At 39.1% G+C, this 21,704-nt stretch overlaps 1 protein-coding gene across 7 annotated transcripts in view; it reads right to left on the minus strand.

Moving 5' to 3' along the window:
- The window catches only part of TMEM117 (transmembrane protein 117), a 493,780-nt gene that overhangs the window by 252,220 nt on the left and 219,856 nt on the right, over positions 1 to 21,704 (minus strand). Inside the window, exon 3 of one of the 7 annotated variants that reach the window (XM_073882101.1) lies at positions 601 to 650. The exons of the other annotated variants lie outside the window; for them this stretch is intronic. Coding sequence (XP_073738202.1) covers positions 601 to 650 — 50 coding nt within the window. The remainder of the gene's footprint in view (positions 1 to 600; positions 651 to 21,704) is intronic. 7 annotated transcript variants of the gene reach the window in all.

The raw sequence follows: 21,704 nt of genomic DNA on the forward strand, positions 1-21,704 counted from the left end.
GCATCTAAAAATAGGGATGAGATGGATAAGCTTGCAAGAGATTAATGATCCAGTCACGAACAACTAAAAAATATAAATAAAACATAAAAATTGCCCCCCAAAATCTGCTTAAAACAACCTGAAAGCTGATTAAGCAATGAGAACTAGAAAAACCAATTTATCAGATTGGAGGGAATTGTGGAAAGGTTAGCTATATTTTCCCTGGGGACATTTGCTGATTCGGCACGCAAAGCAAGAGGATGAGAATCTGGGCTTTGCCTGGGCAGAGGGAAGTCTCAATGAGCTAGAGAGACAAACATTAGGAATTTAAGGAACCAAGATCCTCATTTTGGAGGGGCCCAGAAGGAAGCATGATATACAGCTGGGTTTACTTTCAAGACATTTACCAAATTATGAATTATGTTCAGGGGGGAGGCTAAGAGACTAAGCAGAAAGTCTCTGAGAAGCATAGCAGAGGTTTAGCAATTTCACCACTTTGAGGAGACTATTGTATTTCAAAAACCTGCCAGAAGGAATGGCCCAAGAGAATACACAGAGCAATGGGAGGCTAGAGAATACCAGAGATGGATGGGTCCTTACTGAAACTGAATCAGTCCTTACCTACTCCATTCCATGACTGGATTAAGGTGATCAGCTTCTATTCCTCCCATCTAACAGGAAAGAGTGAACATTTTCGGGATGAATAAAATAACATCTAGGTCCTCTACACATTTTTATACATAACAACCATCATTCATTTAAAAATTACTAGGATGTCAAGAAACAGGGCTATATCACCGAAAATCAAGAGAAAAAACAATGTCTAAAACTAGATAATAAGCTCCAGGAGGACAGAGAGTTATTTTGGCCATTCTTTTCACTGTTGATTCCCCAGCACTTAGAGCACCACCAGCATATAGTATGTTATCAATAAACATTTGCTTACTGTGTGAATTAATGAAGCAAACCAAGTTATTCATATTTTTTTCTATATGGTATGGGTAGATCTATGTATATTAAACCATAGAAACAGCAGTAAAGTAAGATCTGAACTGTGGGCATGTGGTGAGTACTGAATGCTATGGTAACAATGAAGATGAGATAGCACAATTTATGAAATAACTAATATGTATAAAAGGTAAGTAAGTATTCTAATTTTTGCTGCTTTAGACAAACATACAGAATTACAAATATGCAACCTGTCACAAAAATTTGGAAATACTAGTTCATTGATTTGCATACCATTAACAGTAACAACATTTCCTGTTCTGGTTGTAAAGGACAGAGTGTGCATACATTTATATCAGCAATGTTAGCCAGTTTAAATATCACATTGCTCTCTACAAAAGTGAAGTTGTGAAGCTTCATACCCAATGTTTTGGGGAGTGATTGAGAATTAAATGTTATTTGCTAGGAGGCACCATTAACATTTTAGTTTTGTTTGGAGTTTTAGCTAATTATTTCAACTATTCATACATCTTTTGTTTGTTTTATACTTTACTTGTTATTTCTACTGTGCATAGATCTAGAAAATCTTGCAGTTCTACCAGCCTTCCAGGTAAATATCAATCATTGATATTTTCTTTAAAAATTCTAAATGAATTTCTTTACAGGCTGTAACTTCAGTTTTTATTTTTTGAGATCTCAAGTTTAACTGTCAAATCCATAACAGATGTGTGGAAACTTCAATATACAGGATCTTGGAAATGTTCATAATTATCAAAACAGCCTGAAAAGCTATCAAGACTATCGCACCTAAGTGAAAACTATGTGCTAAATGGGCATAAACTAATCAGATTCTAATGTGGGCTAAATAGTCAATAAAACTATAATCTAGTATATTGATCTTACAGGGGACAGTCTTGATCACTAGCAACAAAAGTTCTAGTTCACTTCGGTCTATTACTTATATGTACATGGATGTAGTCAATGCCAGGTGATTTAGGAGTTGAGTCTCTGAAAGTTTAACAGGAGGCAGTAAACATAGATCACCAAACCAATATGGATTCATGCTTCACTGAAGATCCATCTGTGCCCAGCTGGATTCATAATGTCACAGCTGTCTCTCCCAGCCATGTTTGGGCAACATAAACAAGATTGGGGGCTCCATACACAAGTAAATCATGGATAAGGAGTTGACTTAACATGAGTACAGTCCTGCATTAACACAATGAAACTAAAGCAAAAATTCTAAGCATTCTTGCAACATTGAGAAAAAAAAATCTGTCACTACAAAGCACCAAGAATTAAACCTAGATTTATTATATTAACCCTCTCTCACTCTTCTTGTGTTTGTGATGAAATGATTAACAGCCTTCAATCTAGTCACTTAGTGAACTATTATCCAAATAACCACATTTTAGGGGCGCCTGGGTGGCTCAGTCGTTAAGCGTCTGCCTTCGGCTCAGGTCATGATCCCAGAGTCCTGGGATCGAGCCCTGCATCGGGCTCCCTGCTCCGCGGGAAGCCTGCTTCTCCCTCTCCCACTCCCTCTGCTTGTGTTCCCTCTCTCACTGTGTCTCTCTCTGTCAAATAAATAAATAAAATCTTAAAAAACAAAAACAAATAACCACATTTTAGTATTTTTGCTCAAAATTCTTAGTTCTTGCTTATTGAAAGGTTATTTTCTAAAAGATTTTATATATTTATTTGACAGAGAGAGAGAGAGAGAGACAGTGAGAGAGGGAACACAAGTAGGGGGAGTGGGAGAGGGAGAAGCAGGCTTCCCGCTGAGCAGGAGCCCGATGTGGGGCTCGATCCCAGGACCCTGGGATCATGACGTAAGCCGAAGGCAGATGCTTGACAATTGAGCCACCCAGGCGCCCCTATTGAAAGGCTTTGATGGAACTCAATACATGTGTATGAACCTTCCAGGCAAGAGCTACGGTATGAACCTATGAAACAAGATGCATTGGAATGTCAAAATCCTGCAGACAATTATTAGAAGTAGCCTGGAATAATTAAAATTGCATCTGGACCTAAAATGCTTACAGATAAAATACCACCTCAAGTTTCTCAACTTCAGCCACATATACCTTCTAATTTTTATAAGGAAGACATATATAAAAAGACTGCAGATGGAGTTTTCATTGAACCAACTCACCCTGTCTGTGAATATATTCACCATACATCAACCATTCCTTTCATCCCTTGCTTTGCTTCAGCCCATTCAGTGAAACTCAACTGTACTAGATATAGAAACCTTAGTGTATCAGTAATTCCTCCCCCTCCTTTACTCCTAACATTTGATTAATCACTAAGATTACTTCTGAAAGGCTCTCAAATCTATGCTGTTTTTCTGTCATCACTACTACCAATGTTTTAATCCTGTTCATAAACCCCTCTAATCTAAATAAAAGCAATGGCCTCCTATTTCCGACTCTGTATTGCCACTGTAGTGACCCCTGGGGAGGGAATACATTATAACAAAGAGCAGGAGTCCTAGAACCAGAAAGTCACGGGTTTCCAAACTACCTCCCACTTTATGACCTGGGGAAAACGATCAACTTATTCCCTTATCTGTAGAGTGGGGATAAAAATATCTATTTCTCACACAGGTTTCCTGAGGATTGAGATTATTACATTTTTGAAAGAAGAATGTAAAGTTTCTCACACAATTTTGTAATAGGCATGTAAAACATGGCAGACCTCTAGCCTACTGACTCCCACTTTCTAAAATAATACAGTGGCTCCCACTGTCACAGAGTAGAGCATGGATAAGAAGACTGTCCACTCTCTGCCAAGCCATGCTTTCATTTAGACACCTCTCTCTTCAGGTCACAACCTCCTTTTATTAGACCCTCCACCTCACCACGGAATCAATCTCACCAAACACCCCACTATTCTATAATGTGCCTTAGTATCCTTTTTTTTTTAACCTTAGTAACTTTGTGTGCAGTGTTCTTTGGAACGTCACCCCCTCTCTTCTGGCCTGAGATCGCTAACTCAACCTAGCCACTGAGAAATCTCCTGCCATTACCCCCGAAAGCCATCCCTTCCCTGGTATTACCATAACTCTTTGAATATACTTCAGTATTAAATCATCTTCCTCAAGTATTTTAATGATTTTCTCACATTGCCCCTCTCTCCCACAAGACTTAGCTCATCAAGGATAAAGAGCATGTTTCATTTGGCCAAGCAGGTAAATTTTTTCCCAGCTTATAGCATGACTTAGGGATGTAATAAATATTTAAATGAATTAAGTAGTCAACTGATTAATTTAAAATTACTTAGATTATCTGACCCCAGGGCCAAACTAGGAAGAGGACAAAAGGATAAAAGATAAAAAAAGAATCTGCAATATAAGATAAACTAAAAATAAACATCAAAGATGAGTAGGCCATGTAATTATTAGGTTCTAACAAAGAACAGAATAGCATTGTATCATTTTTATTATCTCTTCTAGAATAAAAAGCTAGAGGCAAGGATTTAATCAAATCAAAATGAAGAACACATCCTTGACTTTCTGCGATTACATGTTGTAAATTAATTTGAATGTAATTTAGTTGACTAATAATGAAAAAAAGTAAAATATTGTAAAATCTCTGCATGGTATCTACAGAATATTATTATTTTTTTAAAAGATTTTATTTATTTATTTGACAGAGAGAGACGCAGCGAGAAAGGGAACACAAGCAGGGGGAGTGGGAGAGGGGGAAGCAGGCTTCCCGAGGAGCAGGGAGCCCGACGCGAGGCTCGATCCCGGGACCCCGGGATCATGACCTGAGCCGAAGGCAGACGCCCAACCAACTGAGCCACCCAGGCGCCCCCAGAATCTTATTATTTAAAAGAATCTTTTTAAATTAAAAATAGAACTACCATATGACCCAGTAATTCCACTACTGGGCATTTACCCATAGAATATGAAAACACTAGTTCAAAAAAATATATGCACTCCTATATTTAATGCAACATTATTTACAATGGCCAAATTGAGGAAGCAGCCCAAGTGTCCATCCATAGATGAATGGACAAAGAAATTGTGGAATATTACTCAGCCATGACAAAGAATGAAATCTTGCCATTTGCAACAGCACTGATGGATCTAGAGAGTATAATAAATAGAAAATAAATCAGAGAAAGACAAACACCATATGATTTCACTCATATGTGGAATTTAAAAACAAAACAAATGATCAAAGAAAAAAGAGACAAACCAGATAAAAGACTCTTAAATATAGAGAACAGACTGATAGTTACCAGAGGGGAGGTGGGGGGAGGGGAAGGGTGAAATAGGTGATGGGGATTAAAGAGTACACCTACCATGATGAGCACTGAGTAATGTATAGAATTCCTGAATCACTATATTGTACCCCTGAAATTAACACAACACTCTGTGTTATTCATACCGTAATTAAAATGAAAAATAACAATAAAAAATAAGTAAGTTATGGGGTTGTAATGTACAGTATGGTAACTATACTTAATAATACTGTACTGGATATTTGAAAGTTGCTAAGAGCGGGCGCCTGGGTGGCTCAGTTGGTTAAGCGACTGCCTTCGGCTCGGGTCATGATCCTGGAGTCCCGGGATCGAGTCCCGCATCAGGCTCCCCACTCTGCGGGGAGTCTGCTTCTCCCTCTGACCCTCTTCCCTCTCGTGCTCTCTATCTCTCATTCTCTCTCTCTCTCTCTCAAATAAATAATAAAATAAAATCTTTAAAAAGAAAAGAAAGTTGCTAAGAGCATAGATTTTTTTTTTTAAAAAGAGATTGTACTTATTTATTTGAGAGGGCAAGAGAGCACAAGTGGCAGGGGGAGTGGGGATAGAGGGAGAGTTAGTAGAGGGAGAGGGAGAAGCAGACTCTCTGCTGAGCAGGGAACCCAACCCCAACACAGGAGCCAGGGATCGTGACCTGACCCAAAGGCAGATGCTTAACCAAATGAGCCACCCAGACACCCCAAGAGTGTAGATCTTAAAAATTCTCAACACAAGAAAAAAAAATTTTAACTATGTATAGTGATAGATGTTAACTAAGGTTATTGTGGTCATCATTTTGCAGCATATACAAATATCAAATCATTATGTTGTACACCTGAAACTAATATAATGTTGTATATCAATTATACCTCAATAAAAAATTAACAGAAAGATGGCAAAATAAAATAGTAAGTAAAAAAATAAAAGAATCCTTTTAAATGAGACTAGATATCAATATGTAGCTTTGTGCACCAATTTGCTGGCACCAACAATACAAGAGCTATACAGTAAAATACATTTCTTTTATTCATGTGAAAAAAGAAAGCAAATTTATTTCACTGCCTTTCAAATGGATACTGCCAACCTACATTTGTTGTTTGTTCTTTGAAGTCAAAATTCAGAAGTTTACCAGGCTATAAAATAATACAGCCTCAAAACTAATTTTAAAGTTACAGAATTTTTGTGGTTATACCCCAAGTTTCTATCTTACTTCACTTTTTTTTCCTCACCTTCACAAATACTCCAGGAATATGCAATCGAATTGGATGCCCAAAATGGGCCTATCTTCTACTTCTAATGAATTAAACACAGCTAAGACAACGTATCTTTTCTAAAGTCACTGGAAAAACAATAGAAACAATAAAAATGTAAAATCCTGAACTTTTTGCTAAGAGAGCCCCAATAAATCCCCACGGGAATCCAGAGAGCCACATATTACTTAAAATTAATTTCATATCTAACTTGATCACATTTTAATGTTAAATAACATTCAATGTGTTTATAACTATTCAGATAAAATATATCTGAATTGTAAAGTAATTGCGACCTGAGCCAGAATGGCATTAATTAATTTATCTTACATAATGATACTTCCTTCCAAATTAATTAGGGAGGCATAAAATAACTTATAAATTCTGCTAAGATTCTGATGCTGCTCAAAGAACAAAAAGCAAGTTCAATTTTAATGGATGTTTTTCAATGAAGGTAAGTGTTCAGGGCTGTTAAAAGGTCAAAATAGATAAGAAATAATGGAACAAAAATGCTGGGACATAGATACAATAATTTGGGCAGAAACTATAATTTTTCCACTGTGTCCAATAAAATAAAGAAACATGAAAAATGAGACTGTCTTTCTACTCCCTACACAATTTTCAAATTCAAAGCATAATTGCTTTGTGATAGTATGATAATTATTCTTTCCTTCTCCTTCCCCTCCCCCACCCCTTCTCCTTCTCTTTCTCCTCCTCCTCCTCCTTTTGGCTGTGAATTCAATCAGCTCTCATTCTTTTCCCCATGGCTGGCTACCCAACACTATTTCCCAGTCACTTATTCTCTATTCTTGTTGAAGACATTTTAGGCTCTAGTTATAGGAAGGGGGAAGGGGGCTATTTTCTCAACCAAAAACCCTTCTTGCAGCATGTGAATTTATATTAGATAAGCACCTACCTTATTTCTTTTCACTAAACAAATAATTACTGATGTCTCCCTATATGCTAGACAATAAGCCTGATACTTATAAACTCAGTTTTCTGAAGGAAAGGAAATAGCACCTCAGAGCTAAGTCGTCACTTCCTACATTACCATCCAGTATTTCTTGTCTAATAATTTCCTCTGTCCTACAACCACCCTTCCCCAGTCAGGGTTCTAAGGGTAAGCTTAAGGACACATGTATACAACAATATCCAACTCTGTCACTGGCCTATTTTTTTTTTCCTTTTCTGGTAATTAGGAACCAAGATTCAAAGAGAAAAAGAAGGAAATCTTTATCCACAAGGTTGGATGAAAAAAAAAAAAAAACCGGAAGGTGTCCACATTCTGTCCTGTGCACTGGGGAACTCAAGTCTGCAGCAACAGAGAAGGGGGTATTGAACAGAAGTGAGTCAGTACACTGACTCACTCAAAGGAGGAAAGAAGAAAGATAACAGAACATAGGTGGATCTAATTCCACCATTTTCCACAGACCAGCTTCCTGTACTTGGGATTCCATGAGACACCTCCTGTTAATTTCTAATAATTACTGCCTCCTGTCTTTGTTCCTAAGCTCACTGGACTGAGCTTCCACTCATTGCAATGAAAAGAGTTGTAACCATTTGCCAAGAAAAAAATGTTAGTCTAAAAATGTGCTTTTGAATATTTAGTTCAATTTTAACAGTACGAGAATCTTGTAAATCCTTTGGGAAAGGGATGCCATTAAATTGGCTAAAAGAAAAGAGTCACCAGTGTGGCTGATAAACTGATGTCCATTTTCAAATGACTCCTAAGAAGAACAAGGATAAATGCATTGAGCCCACTCTTTACCCCACTGCCTAAGACAACAGGTAGACTTTTAAATCTCAGTGTACTATTCACATGAACAAAATTCGTAAGTGTGCTGAAGTTCCGAGTGGCACCCGTTAAAAAAATGGGCATACACGCTCTAGATAAAACCAATCTGTTAGAATGTGTTTCCATTTCATGAGATGTGGGGCACCCTAGGAGAGTGTTAAACAAGTGACAATAAATGGTGGAGTAGCTGTGTGTTTAACAGATAAAAAGCTAGATAAAAAGGTTACACCTCTTAGCTTGCTGGTCTAAAAGGAACCTGATTTTGAAATAAAAAGTGTTGACAAAAGACAAAATAAGGATAAAGTGTAGCTTAGAGAGAGTGGAGGTTGCACTTTTGACATATCAAAGATTTTTACAGGGCTGCTACAAAGTGTCAGCAGAAGGTAACAAAAAGATCAGATGAAGCCGACATCATTTAGTGTAAAATAAAGAGCTGGAGAGAGTTTCACAGTAGCTTGGGAGGGGAGCCCTGGAATTGGGTTTGTCAATGATATGAGTGACTTGGGGTAGCAGATTTAGGACTCAAAAACCTTTCCAGGTGTCCAATTCTCTTGGGATGCTAAAGAGCACACACCTTTCACCCACAGCCAGCTCTGCACCTAGATCCTCTGTGTAAGAGCCAAGCCCACGGGGCATTTCTTTATCCTAACAATGCCTAACTATTATCAAATGCCCTTCAAATTAGAAATGACATGACTCTTATTGCTCCATAAATTTGCTCTGCAATTTTGCTAATTATATAGCTTCATTTGATTTAACAATAAAGAATTTCACGCTCTGCTTTGCAACGTGTGCTTCACAAGCTATATCATACCAGCCTACGGTATGAAAAAAAAAAAAAGGAAATAAAACCAAATTTCCACCCACCTTGTGAGCATTTCAGGCCCATCAAGTTCCTCCCAAATAATTCAATGAGTTTTCAGGAAGTCGTGCTGTTGAAATGAGTACTTTCAGCCACCACGGTGCTATTTTCCAGTTAATACTGCCAAAGATGGCCCCAAAGATCTCCTCTCTCCTAGTGATGCCCACCGAAGTCTCTGTTACTGCTACTTATGACATCAGTGTGTACCAAGGCCCAAAGATACTGACGTCTGTGCCAATGACAAGGAAGATACTGTTGCAGGTCCTATTATGGTGACCTATGTCACTTTCACCAATTCTGAGATCAATCACCAGTATACCCACATTACTACACTATGCCTGTGCCACCAAACGCCAATATCCACAGGGCTGCTGATTCCTTACAAACCCAATTACCCACAGAGATGATGGAGAAATGCCTCTCTGAACTTTTACTTGCTCACGTACAATAGCCTCATACCTTTGGATTCAGATGGGGCTAGAAATAAAATATGTTGTGCTTTATTCACAATACTTCCTTCCAACACCTGACCACTGTCCTTGAACTAAATGTCCCTGCTTCCACAGGGACATCTAACTTAGACCTTATTTCTCAGGAGCTTCTTTTGGTGTCCCATGTCACAGTAGTTCAAAGGGAGGGTTCCACGTGTGAAGATAGGTTTCCCCTCTCCAGAAGGTACAGTCTAGGAATAAAAGAATCAAATCTGCAGAGTAGAAAAAGAGATGACAGAAAATGAGAAATTTTACTAAAATTTTGGAAAGAAAATTAAGGGATGGTAATGAACATGGTTTTAGCTTTTTCTGCATGATTAAATCCTTCTGGGATGTACATTAAAGAGGGAGCTAAATTCTGCCTCTGAACCTCAACAATACTCAAGAACAGAAGGCTCAGTATTTCAGAAGGGGAGAGAGGGAAAGGACAGAACTGAAAACAGAAGTTGGAAATCCTGCATGATGAGTATAGTTAGACTACCAGGCACCCTCCCTCAGCCAATAAAAACGGGAAATGACTTTCAGCCCACCTAATGAAGATGGACATATGCTATCTGGAGAAGTTCAGGCAAAGAGTTAGATATTTTAATTAAAATAGGAGCTATAAAAGTACAAGTTTGTATATATTATAATTAATATATGTATATTGTACTATATGTAATAATATATATAATACTGTATATGATATATTATAGAATATCTATAATATTGTATATTATAAGTTATATAATATTATATATCTGTGAGTCCCATTACCCACAATGCTGTTTGTCTGGGTTGAAAACATCTCAAACACCAGCCTTGCCCTCCCCAAAAAGCTTATTAACAATTGAGGTCTCCCAGTGAAATAGCTAAATGCTCATCAACCACAGCCCCCTTCCTCAAGAACTTCCTGTCATAAGCTTGTCTGTGCACAGAGACTTTCTACTCATCTTCTCATTGTCCCCTCTTAAAAATGAGCAGAGATTGGACATTACCATATATTTGAGAAAAATCTCTAACAAGACAAAAAAGCTCAAAACTAAACAAAAACGAGGCACCCAGAGGAAATGGACAAAGCAGAAAGTAGAGGAAAAGTGTGAGGACAGAATAAAGATATTTTTCACACCTCCAAAGTCAAAATTCAAATATATGCTGTCATAAAAAAAAAAAACACATCTAAAAATAAGGCTACTTAAAGGTTGAAAGTAAGAGAGTAAAAAAAAATTAAGCTGAAAAAGATAGCATGCAAACAATGACAAAAAATATATAGCTATTATGTATGTAAAATATATAACTGGTGTAACTATGATTATATCAAATTTTAAAGGCAAAACATACTATTATAGATTAAGAGGGAACCTTACTAATGACAAAAGGTTCAGCTCATCAGGAAGATACAATGTGCCCTTACACTATAGAAACTTACAATAAATTGACAAAGGGGTAAGAAAAAGTAGGTAAGTTCACACAGGTAAAAGAAGATATCAACATATTTCTCTCAATAACCAATGAAACCAGCAGACAAAAAAATCAGTAAGGACATAAAGGATTTGAATGAGAGAATTAGCCAACTCTATCTATGGATATACATAAATGACTAACACCACAACTACAGAATATGCATTCTTTTAATGCAATAGGAACATTTAGAAATATAGACCGTAAACAATGCCACAAAGCAAGTCTCAAAAACTTTTAAATGACTGAATCTTACAGAGGATAGTCTTTGACCATAATGTAACTACATTATAAATCAATAATAAAAAGATGACAATCCCCAGATCTTTGGAAACCAAGAGACATGTGCCCAAATCACATGTGAGTTAAAATAAAAATCTCGGTGGGAAAGGGAAAATAATTTGAACTGGACAGTAATGAGAATATTGTGAGACTAAAACAATGCTTAAACTTTTAATTTTAACATATTAGAAAAGAAGAAATGCTAAATAAACTAATGAATTCAGAATCCTCCTCAAGAAATTAGAGAAAAAAACAAAAGAAGCCCAAAAGATAAAAACAGTTAAAAATTTAAATAGAATTTAATTAAACAAGTAGTAAGAAAACAGAAACAATACAGTGGATAGACAAAGTTGGTCCTGTGAAAAGACCTAAAATTGATCACTCTCTAGCAAGACTGATCAAAATACCAAGAAAGAAGGCACCAACAGCCAATGTCAGAAATGAAAAAGGGACATTGCTACAGATCCTGCAGAGATTAAACAGAGTGCATTTTAATAAATTTAGATAAAAACAAATTTCTAGAAAAACTTTTATGAATTACCAAAAGGTACGTAGGAATAAAAAGCACTAAAAATAGATCTATAAGTATTCACAAAATTGAATTTATAATTAGAAACCTTCTCACAAGAAAATTCCAGGCCCAGATGTATACATGGGCACCAAGAGAGATGTGCAGAGATGTTTATAGCACGTTATTTATAATAGCCTCAAACCGGAAACAGCCTGAATATCTATCAACAGAAGAAAAGATAAATATATCACGGATTTGTCATACAACAGAGACTATTCAACAATGAAAACAAACCACTCTGATACAAAGCCTGGATGGATCTCAGAAACCATGACATAAATGAGGCCAGACAAAAAAGAGAGCTTACTGTATAATTACAAGTATATGAAGTTCAGAAACAGCAAAGCTAAACTGTAGTAATTGGGGAAGTATTATAAGAGTGAAGAGTATAAAAGTGAGAGAGTGGTTACTTTGGAGGGAGGGCAGGATACAGGGGTTTATTACCAGGAAAGACAGCCACAGGTCGTCTGGGATGCTGGCAATGTGCTTGTGTTTACACGTGAATGGTGATAACATGGATCACATGGGTGTTCACTTAAAAATATTTTATAACAATTTGCTATGCAATGATTAAGCTGTACATATGTGTTCTATGTACTTTTGTGTAGGTATGTTATTTCCATATTTTTTAAATGACAAAAACAATCATTATTATAGAAGAGGCTTAAGAAATGGTTGCTATTGGGACGCCTGGGTGGCTCAGTCGGTTAAGCGTCTGCCTTTGGCTCAGGTCATGATCCCAGGGTCCTGAGACTGAGCCCCATGTCAGGCTCCCTGCTCAGGGCTAGGGCTCCCTGCTCAGCGGGAAGTCTGCTTCTCCTCCCCGATTGCCCTTCCCCCCTACGCTCTCTCTCTCTATCTCTCAAAAAAAATAAAATCTTAAAAAAAAAAGAAATGGTAGCTATTACTTCATTTTTTAAAAAATGTAACTTATTTATTTATTTATTTATCTATTTAGAGAGGGAGAAGAAAAGAGAGAATCTTAAGCAGACTCCATGTTCAGCAGGGAGCCTGACGTGGGGCTCTATCTCACGACCCTGAGACCATGACTTGAGCTGAAATCGGGAGTCAGACGCTTAGTCAACTGAACCACCCAGGTGTCCTGCCATTGCTGTCATTTTCTAGGAAACACTGGCATAGCAAAAAATCAACACAGCATCCATAACGTGGATCAGAGGTTGCTGCCAAGGTGAGAAGAGGAACAAGAGAAGAAGCCCGAAGTGTGACCAAGTCCACGTGTGTTATACTGCAATTAGTGAAACAGCCTGGCTTGAACAAGGACAATGTAAAGGAATAATAAAAGAGGAAACTGAAAATTAATGATGTAGTGAAGGGCACGGAGTGCCTACAATGTAATTTAGCCCAGTTTTAAAGCCTGTGGACAATTCGCATTTGGAATTTAGATGGCTTGAATTGCTTCCGTAAGGTGTTGAATCTTAAACATCTTTAAACATCTTTCTGCTTCTTACCTAATCATGCTTCTTGGTATCTCTTAATGGAAAAGTGAAGATACAGCCTTACCACATAGAAGGATTACCATTCTTACATACATAATTCCTGATAAGGTAGGGACTAAATCAAGTGCCATTTGAAAGACCCATAAAAATTTATATCTGCTTCATTTATTTCAAGGAGTGAAGCAGAAAGTCACCTCACAGCAGTTGGTCCCTCGGTTGCCTGAGAATCACTTGGGTAATTTCCCAGTAGCTCCCTGGGTTAAGATAAGAACATTCCTGGGGAAGGGGAGTCGGAAAGTGTGATAAACTTCTGTGACTCCAGCAAAGCTCTCCAAGCCTCCTGACAGGCAGAGCTGGTCCCCAGGGCAGGGGAGTGCAGGGGCTTGTCAGCAAGAGCTGATGTCAGACCCAGTGGCAAGGAAAAATGATGAGGCTCCTCCAAACAGAACCGTGAGGAAAGTGGGTGGCCAAGCGGTCAACTTGGGCCTACCCATTCAGCAGCATGGGTAGGAGAGCTGGTTTCAGTATGACTGATGGGAGCTCTTCTGAACCCAGCCATTTTGGAGAAAGGGACACCCTCGCGGCTTATGCATGGTCTGGGCCAGGGAGGGCACCGTGCTGGACGTACAGGCAACTATTCAAGTACAAGCTTCAACAGCGACACCGTGTGGCAGCAAGACACAGGTAAGGTAGAAGAACCAGGTAGCGGAGCTTTCCTTATGGCTCATACTTTTAACGGATCCCAGTGACCCCACATGGTCCTAGGTAAGGCACCAAGTTTAAGACCAATTGGGTGGATAAAACTTCAAAAGGGAGATTGGACTCCTTGCTAATGAATACAGGGAGAGGCTCCAAGCTGTTAATTAGAAAGGTTAAAATAAATCAGCCCAAAGTCAAAACTCTGAGTTTGTGAAGCATTCATGCCACCAACACATGATGCCAGAGGTTTCTGCAGAATCAGCTTAAATCTGCTTGGCATATATATCATTCCCCCACCACCGCCTCCAAATACTGAGAGTCAAGGTCCTGGGTGGGAATTAAAGGTCTCTTTGGGATTTCTCTTTAAGAGCCTCAGGTCCAAGGAACATACCTATCCCTGAAAGAATAGCCACTTAAGACAACTCCCAGTCATCTGCACCTTAACTTGCAGAAGAGGGTGAGCTATTTATTCAGTCTTTCAACAATATTGATTGAACACCTCCTCTATGCCAGGAACTGTGCTAGGTGCCGGGAATACAAAGATGAATAAGACGCTGTGATTACCATTTAGCAAATGAAAAAAGACACACAAACCAATCAACAGAGCCTGCTGTGGAAAATGCTCTAAGGGAGAGGACAGGCAGAGATGAGAGGCCCCCAGGTTTTCTGGTGTAAAGAGGGGGGCAGGTAGAACAGCAGTCTTCATAGAGGAGGGACAGAGGCGAGAACACGTGTCTGAAGTAGAAGCAACAAATGCACAAAGGCAAAGAGGGTGGAAGGCAGCACGCACGTGGAAGGGAGCAGCAAGGGCAGAGACAGCAAGGGAGGCCTGGCGGGAGCAGAGCTGCCTCCGGGAAGGCTCTGCACAGCCTCAGCGAGGTCGGCTTTGTAAAACATCAGGCAAATGGGAGCATCAGAACGACAGACCCCACTCTCCTATCCCAGGATCTTCCTGGATATTATCCATATGACATCTTCAAAATACTTTCCATTTAGGAAGCTGTATCAGTCAGGGTTCTCCAGAGAAACAGAACCAGTAGGAGATGATAGATGATAGATAGATAGATAGATAGATAGATAGATAGATAGATAGATAGATAGATGATAGATAGATAGATAGATGATAGATAGATGATAGATAGATAGATAGATAGATAGATAGATAGATAGATGCACACACACACACACACACATATACACATAAATAAAGAGATTTCTTTCAAGAAATTGGTTGATGCAATTGCGGGGGCTGCAAGTCTGCAGTCTGCAGGGCAGGCTAGCAGGCCAGAATTCCCTGGGCAGGAGCTGATGTTGCAGTCTTTAGGAAGAATTTTTTTTTTCTTTCTGCAGTAAACCTGTTTTTGCTCTTCAGTCTTTCAAGATGGGGTTCACCCACATGATCAACAGCAAGCTCCTTTACTTAAAGTCAACTGATTTTAGATGTTAACCACATCTCAAAAGACCTTCACAGCAACATCTAGATTGGTGTTTGATTAAACAGCTAGGTCCTATAGGCAGGCGGGTTGACATGTAAACCAAACCATCACAGAAGCCAAACTCCTGATTGACATTTAGAGATAGATTTGCTTTTACATCAAAACATGCAACTCTCATCAGAATCTAATACATTTAAAAATCCCTATGGTTCTAATTTTAGGATTTAACACAGAATTCCTGTAACATTGCTCCACTTTCCCAAATACACACACATACACACTCACACACGTGCTCACACACACACACACACACATTCACAAATAAATGCAAAATAGTTCCTCATCAAATAGAGATGATGCTTCTCATCAATATTCTAATTCATAAGTCAATACTGATTTAGCCATACCTTAATATTCTATAATGCAAACTGTGGGATTTCACAGGACTTCTGAAATTTTAATTCCATTTCCATGAATCCATACCTATACCTTAATCTCTGTAATGAGATCTGTTTTATTGATTCAACACAAGGGTCTGTAAGCTCTCTTTATCTTCTGGCTCCTTTCTGAAGTTCTTACTTACACTAGAATTATTTTTGCTGTCAAACATCAACATCCTGCCATTATTTTAAACAGCCAAGTGTTAAGGTAAATTACTTACATCCACATCCAACCAAAGAAGCACTCCTTTGAAACCCAAAGGTATTCACTTTTAACTCCTCTTAAATGAACAGGTCATGGTTTGACTGGGTATTTTTAATCAAATGACCTATTGTTTTCATTAAAAATAGACTCTCCCTTGAAGAGACCATCCCTTGCATATACTGGAACTAGCACACTGTCCTAAGCAGTAATCAGCTTGTGGGAAACAATGTAGAATGTTTGATAACATATGAAATCACCAGCACCCAGAATCTTGAAGATCAGAAACCATTTCTGAAATCCTGATTGCCTCAAGAAATTACATAAACACAAGTAGAGGGATTTAAGGTAGCACTTGATGCTGTAGGTGTTCAGTGAATACTTACTGAATCTGAAAAGGAGAGAAATTCCACATTCTGGAGGAACACAACCTTCTTAACCAGATGTGTGAGGAAGAACTGGATAGCAAACCAAACTGAGTATTGTGCATATTAATGCTCAGTTTATAGACAGAAATGCATATATTCATTACAAAGTTTAGGTTCACTCAAACTCAAAAATATACTTTTAGATACTTTGATAGGATCCTTAATTGAAGGGACTCATCACTTGTGAACAGGTGGTTTACAGGGCAGGAGAAGGGAATGGGGACACAGCCCTGGACTTCTTAACAATGGTTGCCTGTACACGTTCCAACAACCAGAAGCCAGGAGGGGGGCCTAAGCAATCAAGAGTGTGAACTGGGATCCTAAATCTGAGGCTCAGCCGATAAGTGAGGCCTATTTAGAGGTGCTCAGCAAATTGAAAAAAAAAAATCCAATCAGCAAATCCAGGGAGGTGATTAAACAGAAACATGGGGACCAGGGTACAAAATCAGACAATGTCCAGAAGCAGGCACAAGGGAAGCGGGCAGCAGCTCCTGAGGTGAAAAGCAGACCCCCGGGTTACATGCATAGTTAGCTTTTCATCCAGGTCCTGGAGCTGGAGCAAGGGAGTGCTGGTAGTTTTGAAAATGGACACAAGAGCAGGCCTAAGGGATGCCTCTGGATACACAACAGTGTCTGAGCCTACTAAAACATACCTGATTGTTATAGTCAAGGTCTGATTGCACAGTGCAAGGAAAACCAGGTAGACAGAACCTTTTACTTAACATTGCTTTAATGAGGTTTTCAGTGGCCTTGGTTTGTCCAACAATCCACATGCAAATCAGCAGCATTCAACATGAGAATAGAAGATAGCAAACAGGAAAACTAAATTTCTACTAATTTGAAGTTTTTGTTGTTTATTTAACTGAGCTGTCCCTTTTTCCCTCCTGTCCTAATCTCTTCACAGTGTGCCTCTACCTGCTCCAGGCACACACCTTCAAGGGCACAAGGGAATGATGCAGCAGCCGTTCCAGGCCCCATGTCCTGCCCCCTGCTCTGAGTTTCCTCTCTTCAAGCCCTCCAGTCCCCATTCTGTTGACTTCATGCCCGACTCTCTCTGCCTAGACTGCTACTCCCTTAGAAGAGTCTATCAGGATTTCCATTCCCTCCTTCCCCAAGACACGGCTTCCCAGACTCCTCAGCCCCATTCCCCATTACCCAAAGGTGAGCACACCCTGCCTATCCTCAGTCCTGATCCACCCTCTGCTCATTCTCAATTTTGTTTACATAGTAGATTCCCCAAGGGAAATTTTAGGCCACACCATTACCTGGTCTCATTCCCAACAGCTTCTGACTAACTTGAGCTGGTGTGGGGCACAGGCATCAGTAGTATTCTTTTAAACCCCCGGGTGATGCTAACACACAGCCAAACTTAGGAACCACTGTGGCAGCTAAAGCTGATGCACACCGCCCCTGGTGTCTGGAAGGCAATTAGGGGCAAGAGTTGCCACAATAAGCCACAAAGGGTCTCAGAGGTCACTACAAAGGACCTCTGAAAAGCAGAATATGCTATGGGAAGCAGAATGTACTCTAAGAATCATAAGCACTCTGAGAATCACACACATCAAAATGATACAAATAAGTACATTTGAATAGATGATTGGTCAAAGCTGGGGCTCATGAAAAAGAAACATTTACAGCCTCCATACTCCAACAGAGGGCTCTCATTTATTCACTAGATTGGGTGCTCACCAGATTAATAGTCAATCTCATTCAGAAAACCGTAAACATCCTGCCATCAGGAGGCATCAAAAGTCTGCCCAGGGTGCTCAACTTTTAACTACCCAAATTCCCTATGCAAGCTCATGAAAAGGTGATAGAAATTTCAAAGAACAATCTGCTTCAGAATCATTGATTTAAAAGCCTACAGCATATGATGACATAATTATACCTTTGTTGATTAACAAAACCAGAATTTATTTAGAGGCCTTCTGGTTGAAACGAGCTGTACTCAGAAGGTGATGTGCCTGGCACACACTGCATTTAAAGTAGAGCATAATAAGTCAACGTCACCCTCCCCAAACTGCTCTTGTGCACTGCAGAGTGAGTGCTCCCCAAATATTCCACCGTGGAACATGAATTATAAGTAACAATGAGCAGTTTACTATTACTTTCGGTTATTTAAGAAAGTCTCCTCGTGAACAGCTGCATCATACTCCCAAATGGTGCCTGAGACAGGAAGAATCAAATGCAAGGACTGTGTTTTTAAAACCACAGATGGAGGGGACGCCCGGGTGGCTCAGTCAGTTGGGCGTCTGCCTTTGGCTCAGGTCATGATCCCAGAGTCCTGGGATCGAGTCCCGCATTGGGCTCCCTGCTCAGCGAGGAGCCTGCTTCTCCCTCTCCCTCTGTCTGCTACTTCCCCTGCTTGTGCTCTCTATGTCAAATAAATAAATAAAATATTTAAAAAATAATAAAAAAATAAAACCACACATGGAAATAAAACTACTTACAACAACAACACAAAAATATAACAAGATCTGCCCAATAGGTGTTATACAAATAAACTGTGACAAGTTCAGAGAAACAAAACAATCCTGATACCTGGGAAATAGAGACTAAGGAAAAACTGCCATGTGTACTAATTACAATGAAATCAGATATTACATAGATTTGAAGAGCTAACTAAGAAAATAACGTTTTATTTCCTTTTACCAATTCCTCCTAAAGTTCATGGATCAACAAACAGTGTGGCATATGATCTTTCTTCTCTTCTCCATGTCACACACGTAGCCATTGCCAGCCATCCCGAGCACCCCCAGCTTCTCATGTCTGTGCGGTTCTGTCCAATCCTGCTCGCAATGCCTGAATACCTTCCTTTAGCTTCTTCAGCAGTCAGTGCTTGCTTTTCTTTTGAAATAAAGCTCCAATATCATGTCCTCTCTCTTTTCCACTTCCCCTCCCTTCTAAAGCTGAGTTGGGTTTTTCTGTCTCATCAGTCTCATACTTTCCCTCCTAGTGAAACTGGGCACTTCATAAACTTTTGCTGGTTAAATAAATTAATGGCATTCTCTTAAACAGAAATTTGGGTCATTAGTCAATGAGAAAGGGACCGGCCTGAATATAAAATTCTATTATTTTCTATGAACGTGTGTTCCCTTTATTTCATTGCTTCCCCCCCTTTAAAAAGTTTTTAAGCCATAAAGGTTAAAATATGAAAAGCATTAAGCAAAATAAGTCAATCAGAGAAAGACAATTGTCCTATGATTTCACTTATATGTGGAATTTAAGAAACAAAACAGAGGGTCATAGGGGAAGGGAGGGGAAAATAAAATGAGACAAAATCAGAGAGGGAGACAAACCATAAGAGACTCTTAACTACGGGAAACATTGAGGGTTGCTGGAGGAGAGGTGGATGGGGGGGTAACTGGGTGATGGGCATTAAGGAGGGCACGTGATACAATGAGCACTGGGTGTTATATGTAACTGATGAATCACTGAACTCTACCTCTGAAACTAATAATACACTATATGTTAATTGAATTTAAATAAAATAAAATTACAAAATAAAATATTAAAAGCATTAAAATAAAATTTAAAAAAAATTGTAGGAACAATGTCATCTGACCATTCCATCACTCAGGAACAAGTGCTACAATTTCCTCCCTATATATTTTCTATACATATTTTCTAAATAAAGCAATTTAGATGTGTGTAAGGATAAAATGTGGCAGAAGATTACAGGGATGACAGATAACTAGATAGACCATGGTTTATGAAAATGAATTTTAAAATGATTTGCAAATAAGAGAACTGATAATTGGTACATTCCAATAAATCTAGAACACAAAGATACAGTAAGGAGTTTTGCTGATGAGAGCTCTTGACTTGAGTCGAATACGATCATTCTGACATATATCATGGTAAAGTGAACAGTAACGGCTGACCACAAAGATAAAAACACAGACAATTTACATGCCTAGCATAGATGATATTAAAATGATTCTCTAAAATAAGTATGAGGTCATTCTATAATTCTCTTCTTTCTCCTTCACAAGACATAGCCTAGTTTCGTCTCAAAATCCCTGATGATTTCAGGATCAAAGTACTGCGTTTTATTCACCACTTGCCAAAGCACTTACAAACTCTAGCAGAGGAACTGTAACAAGGGTATATCCAGAAGCTCTAGGGCAGAATGGAGAGACTCTGGGGAGAGGGCCAATCATGGTACAATTGATTCCATCAGTGTGTGCTATGAGTAGTGAAAGGCATGGAGATAGAGAGCTAATGATAAAAGAAGACAATTGCAATGCCACACAGAAAATGTGACAACTTCTTTTTAAAAATATAGTATGGAGCAAGGAAGGCTTCATTGTGCAAATGGCATCAGAATTGAAATTTAATGGCTGAGTTATTTTAGCAAAGGCAAGAGGAGGAGGAGGAGTGGGAATTTCAGGTAGAAGAAATAATATATACAAAAACAGTGAAGCAAGAGAGACCTCGATGCATTCAAGGAGCTCAAAATCCTCTGAAACAGAAGCCCAAACCAAGGGATTAATTGATGGACAGGATCAGACTGATGAGGGACAAAGCTGGAAATGCAGGCGGAAAGCAGATCCTGGAGGGGGAAAGGGTTCATGTGTAATCCTGAGTGTCAAGGGGAGCTTTCAATGATCCCAGGCTTCTGTGTCAGACGTGCAGTTTGCGTTTTATTAAAACGAAGCTGACAGCCACGTGGAGACTTGATTGATAGGGCCACAGGAGATGAAATTAGACCAGTTAGGATGCTATGTGATGAGTCGGGTGAAAGACAAGGCCCTGACTAAGGAGCCAGCTGCAGAGAGGAGGAGGTGGAGACACAGTCAAAATTATTAAAAGATAAGGACTGACAGAATTTTCTCACGCATAAGATGAGGGCAGGAAGGAAAAGGATGGGGAGTTAAGAGAAACTCCTCTACTTCTGCTTCAGGAACTGAGTGGGTGGTGACGCCATTCACGGAACTAGGAAAAACGGGAAGAGGAGCAGATTTGAAGAAAATACGTTCAGTTTTAGAAAAGTTAAGATTTATGTGCCTATGGCACACCAGAGACATGTCCAGCAAGTAGGTGAATGTACCAGTCTGTACCAGGGTTCGGATGAAGATGCAAAAACACTTGGGTTCGAGGTGAAGTTTGCAGTTATAAAAGTGGGTAAATTTCCACAAAGAGGAAAAAAAGGGAACTGAGGTCAGAATCC

The sequence above is a fragment of the Callorhinus ursinus genome, unplaced genomic scaffold, assembly GCF_003265705.2.
Source record: "Callorhinus ursinus isolate GAN/ISIS: 27379988/994484 unplaced genomic scaffold, GSC_fseal_2.0 scaffold44, whole genome shotgun sequence".
NCBI lineage: Eukaryota > Metazoa > Chordata > Mammalia > Carnivora > Otariidae > Callorhinus > Callorhinus ursinus.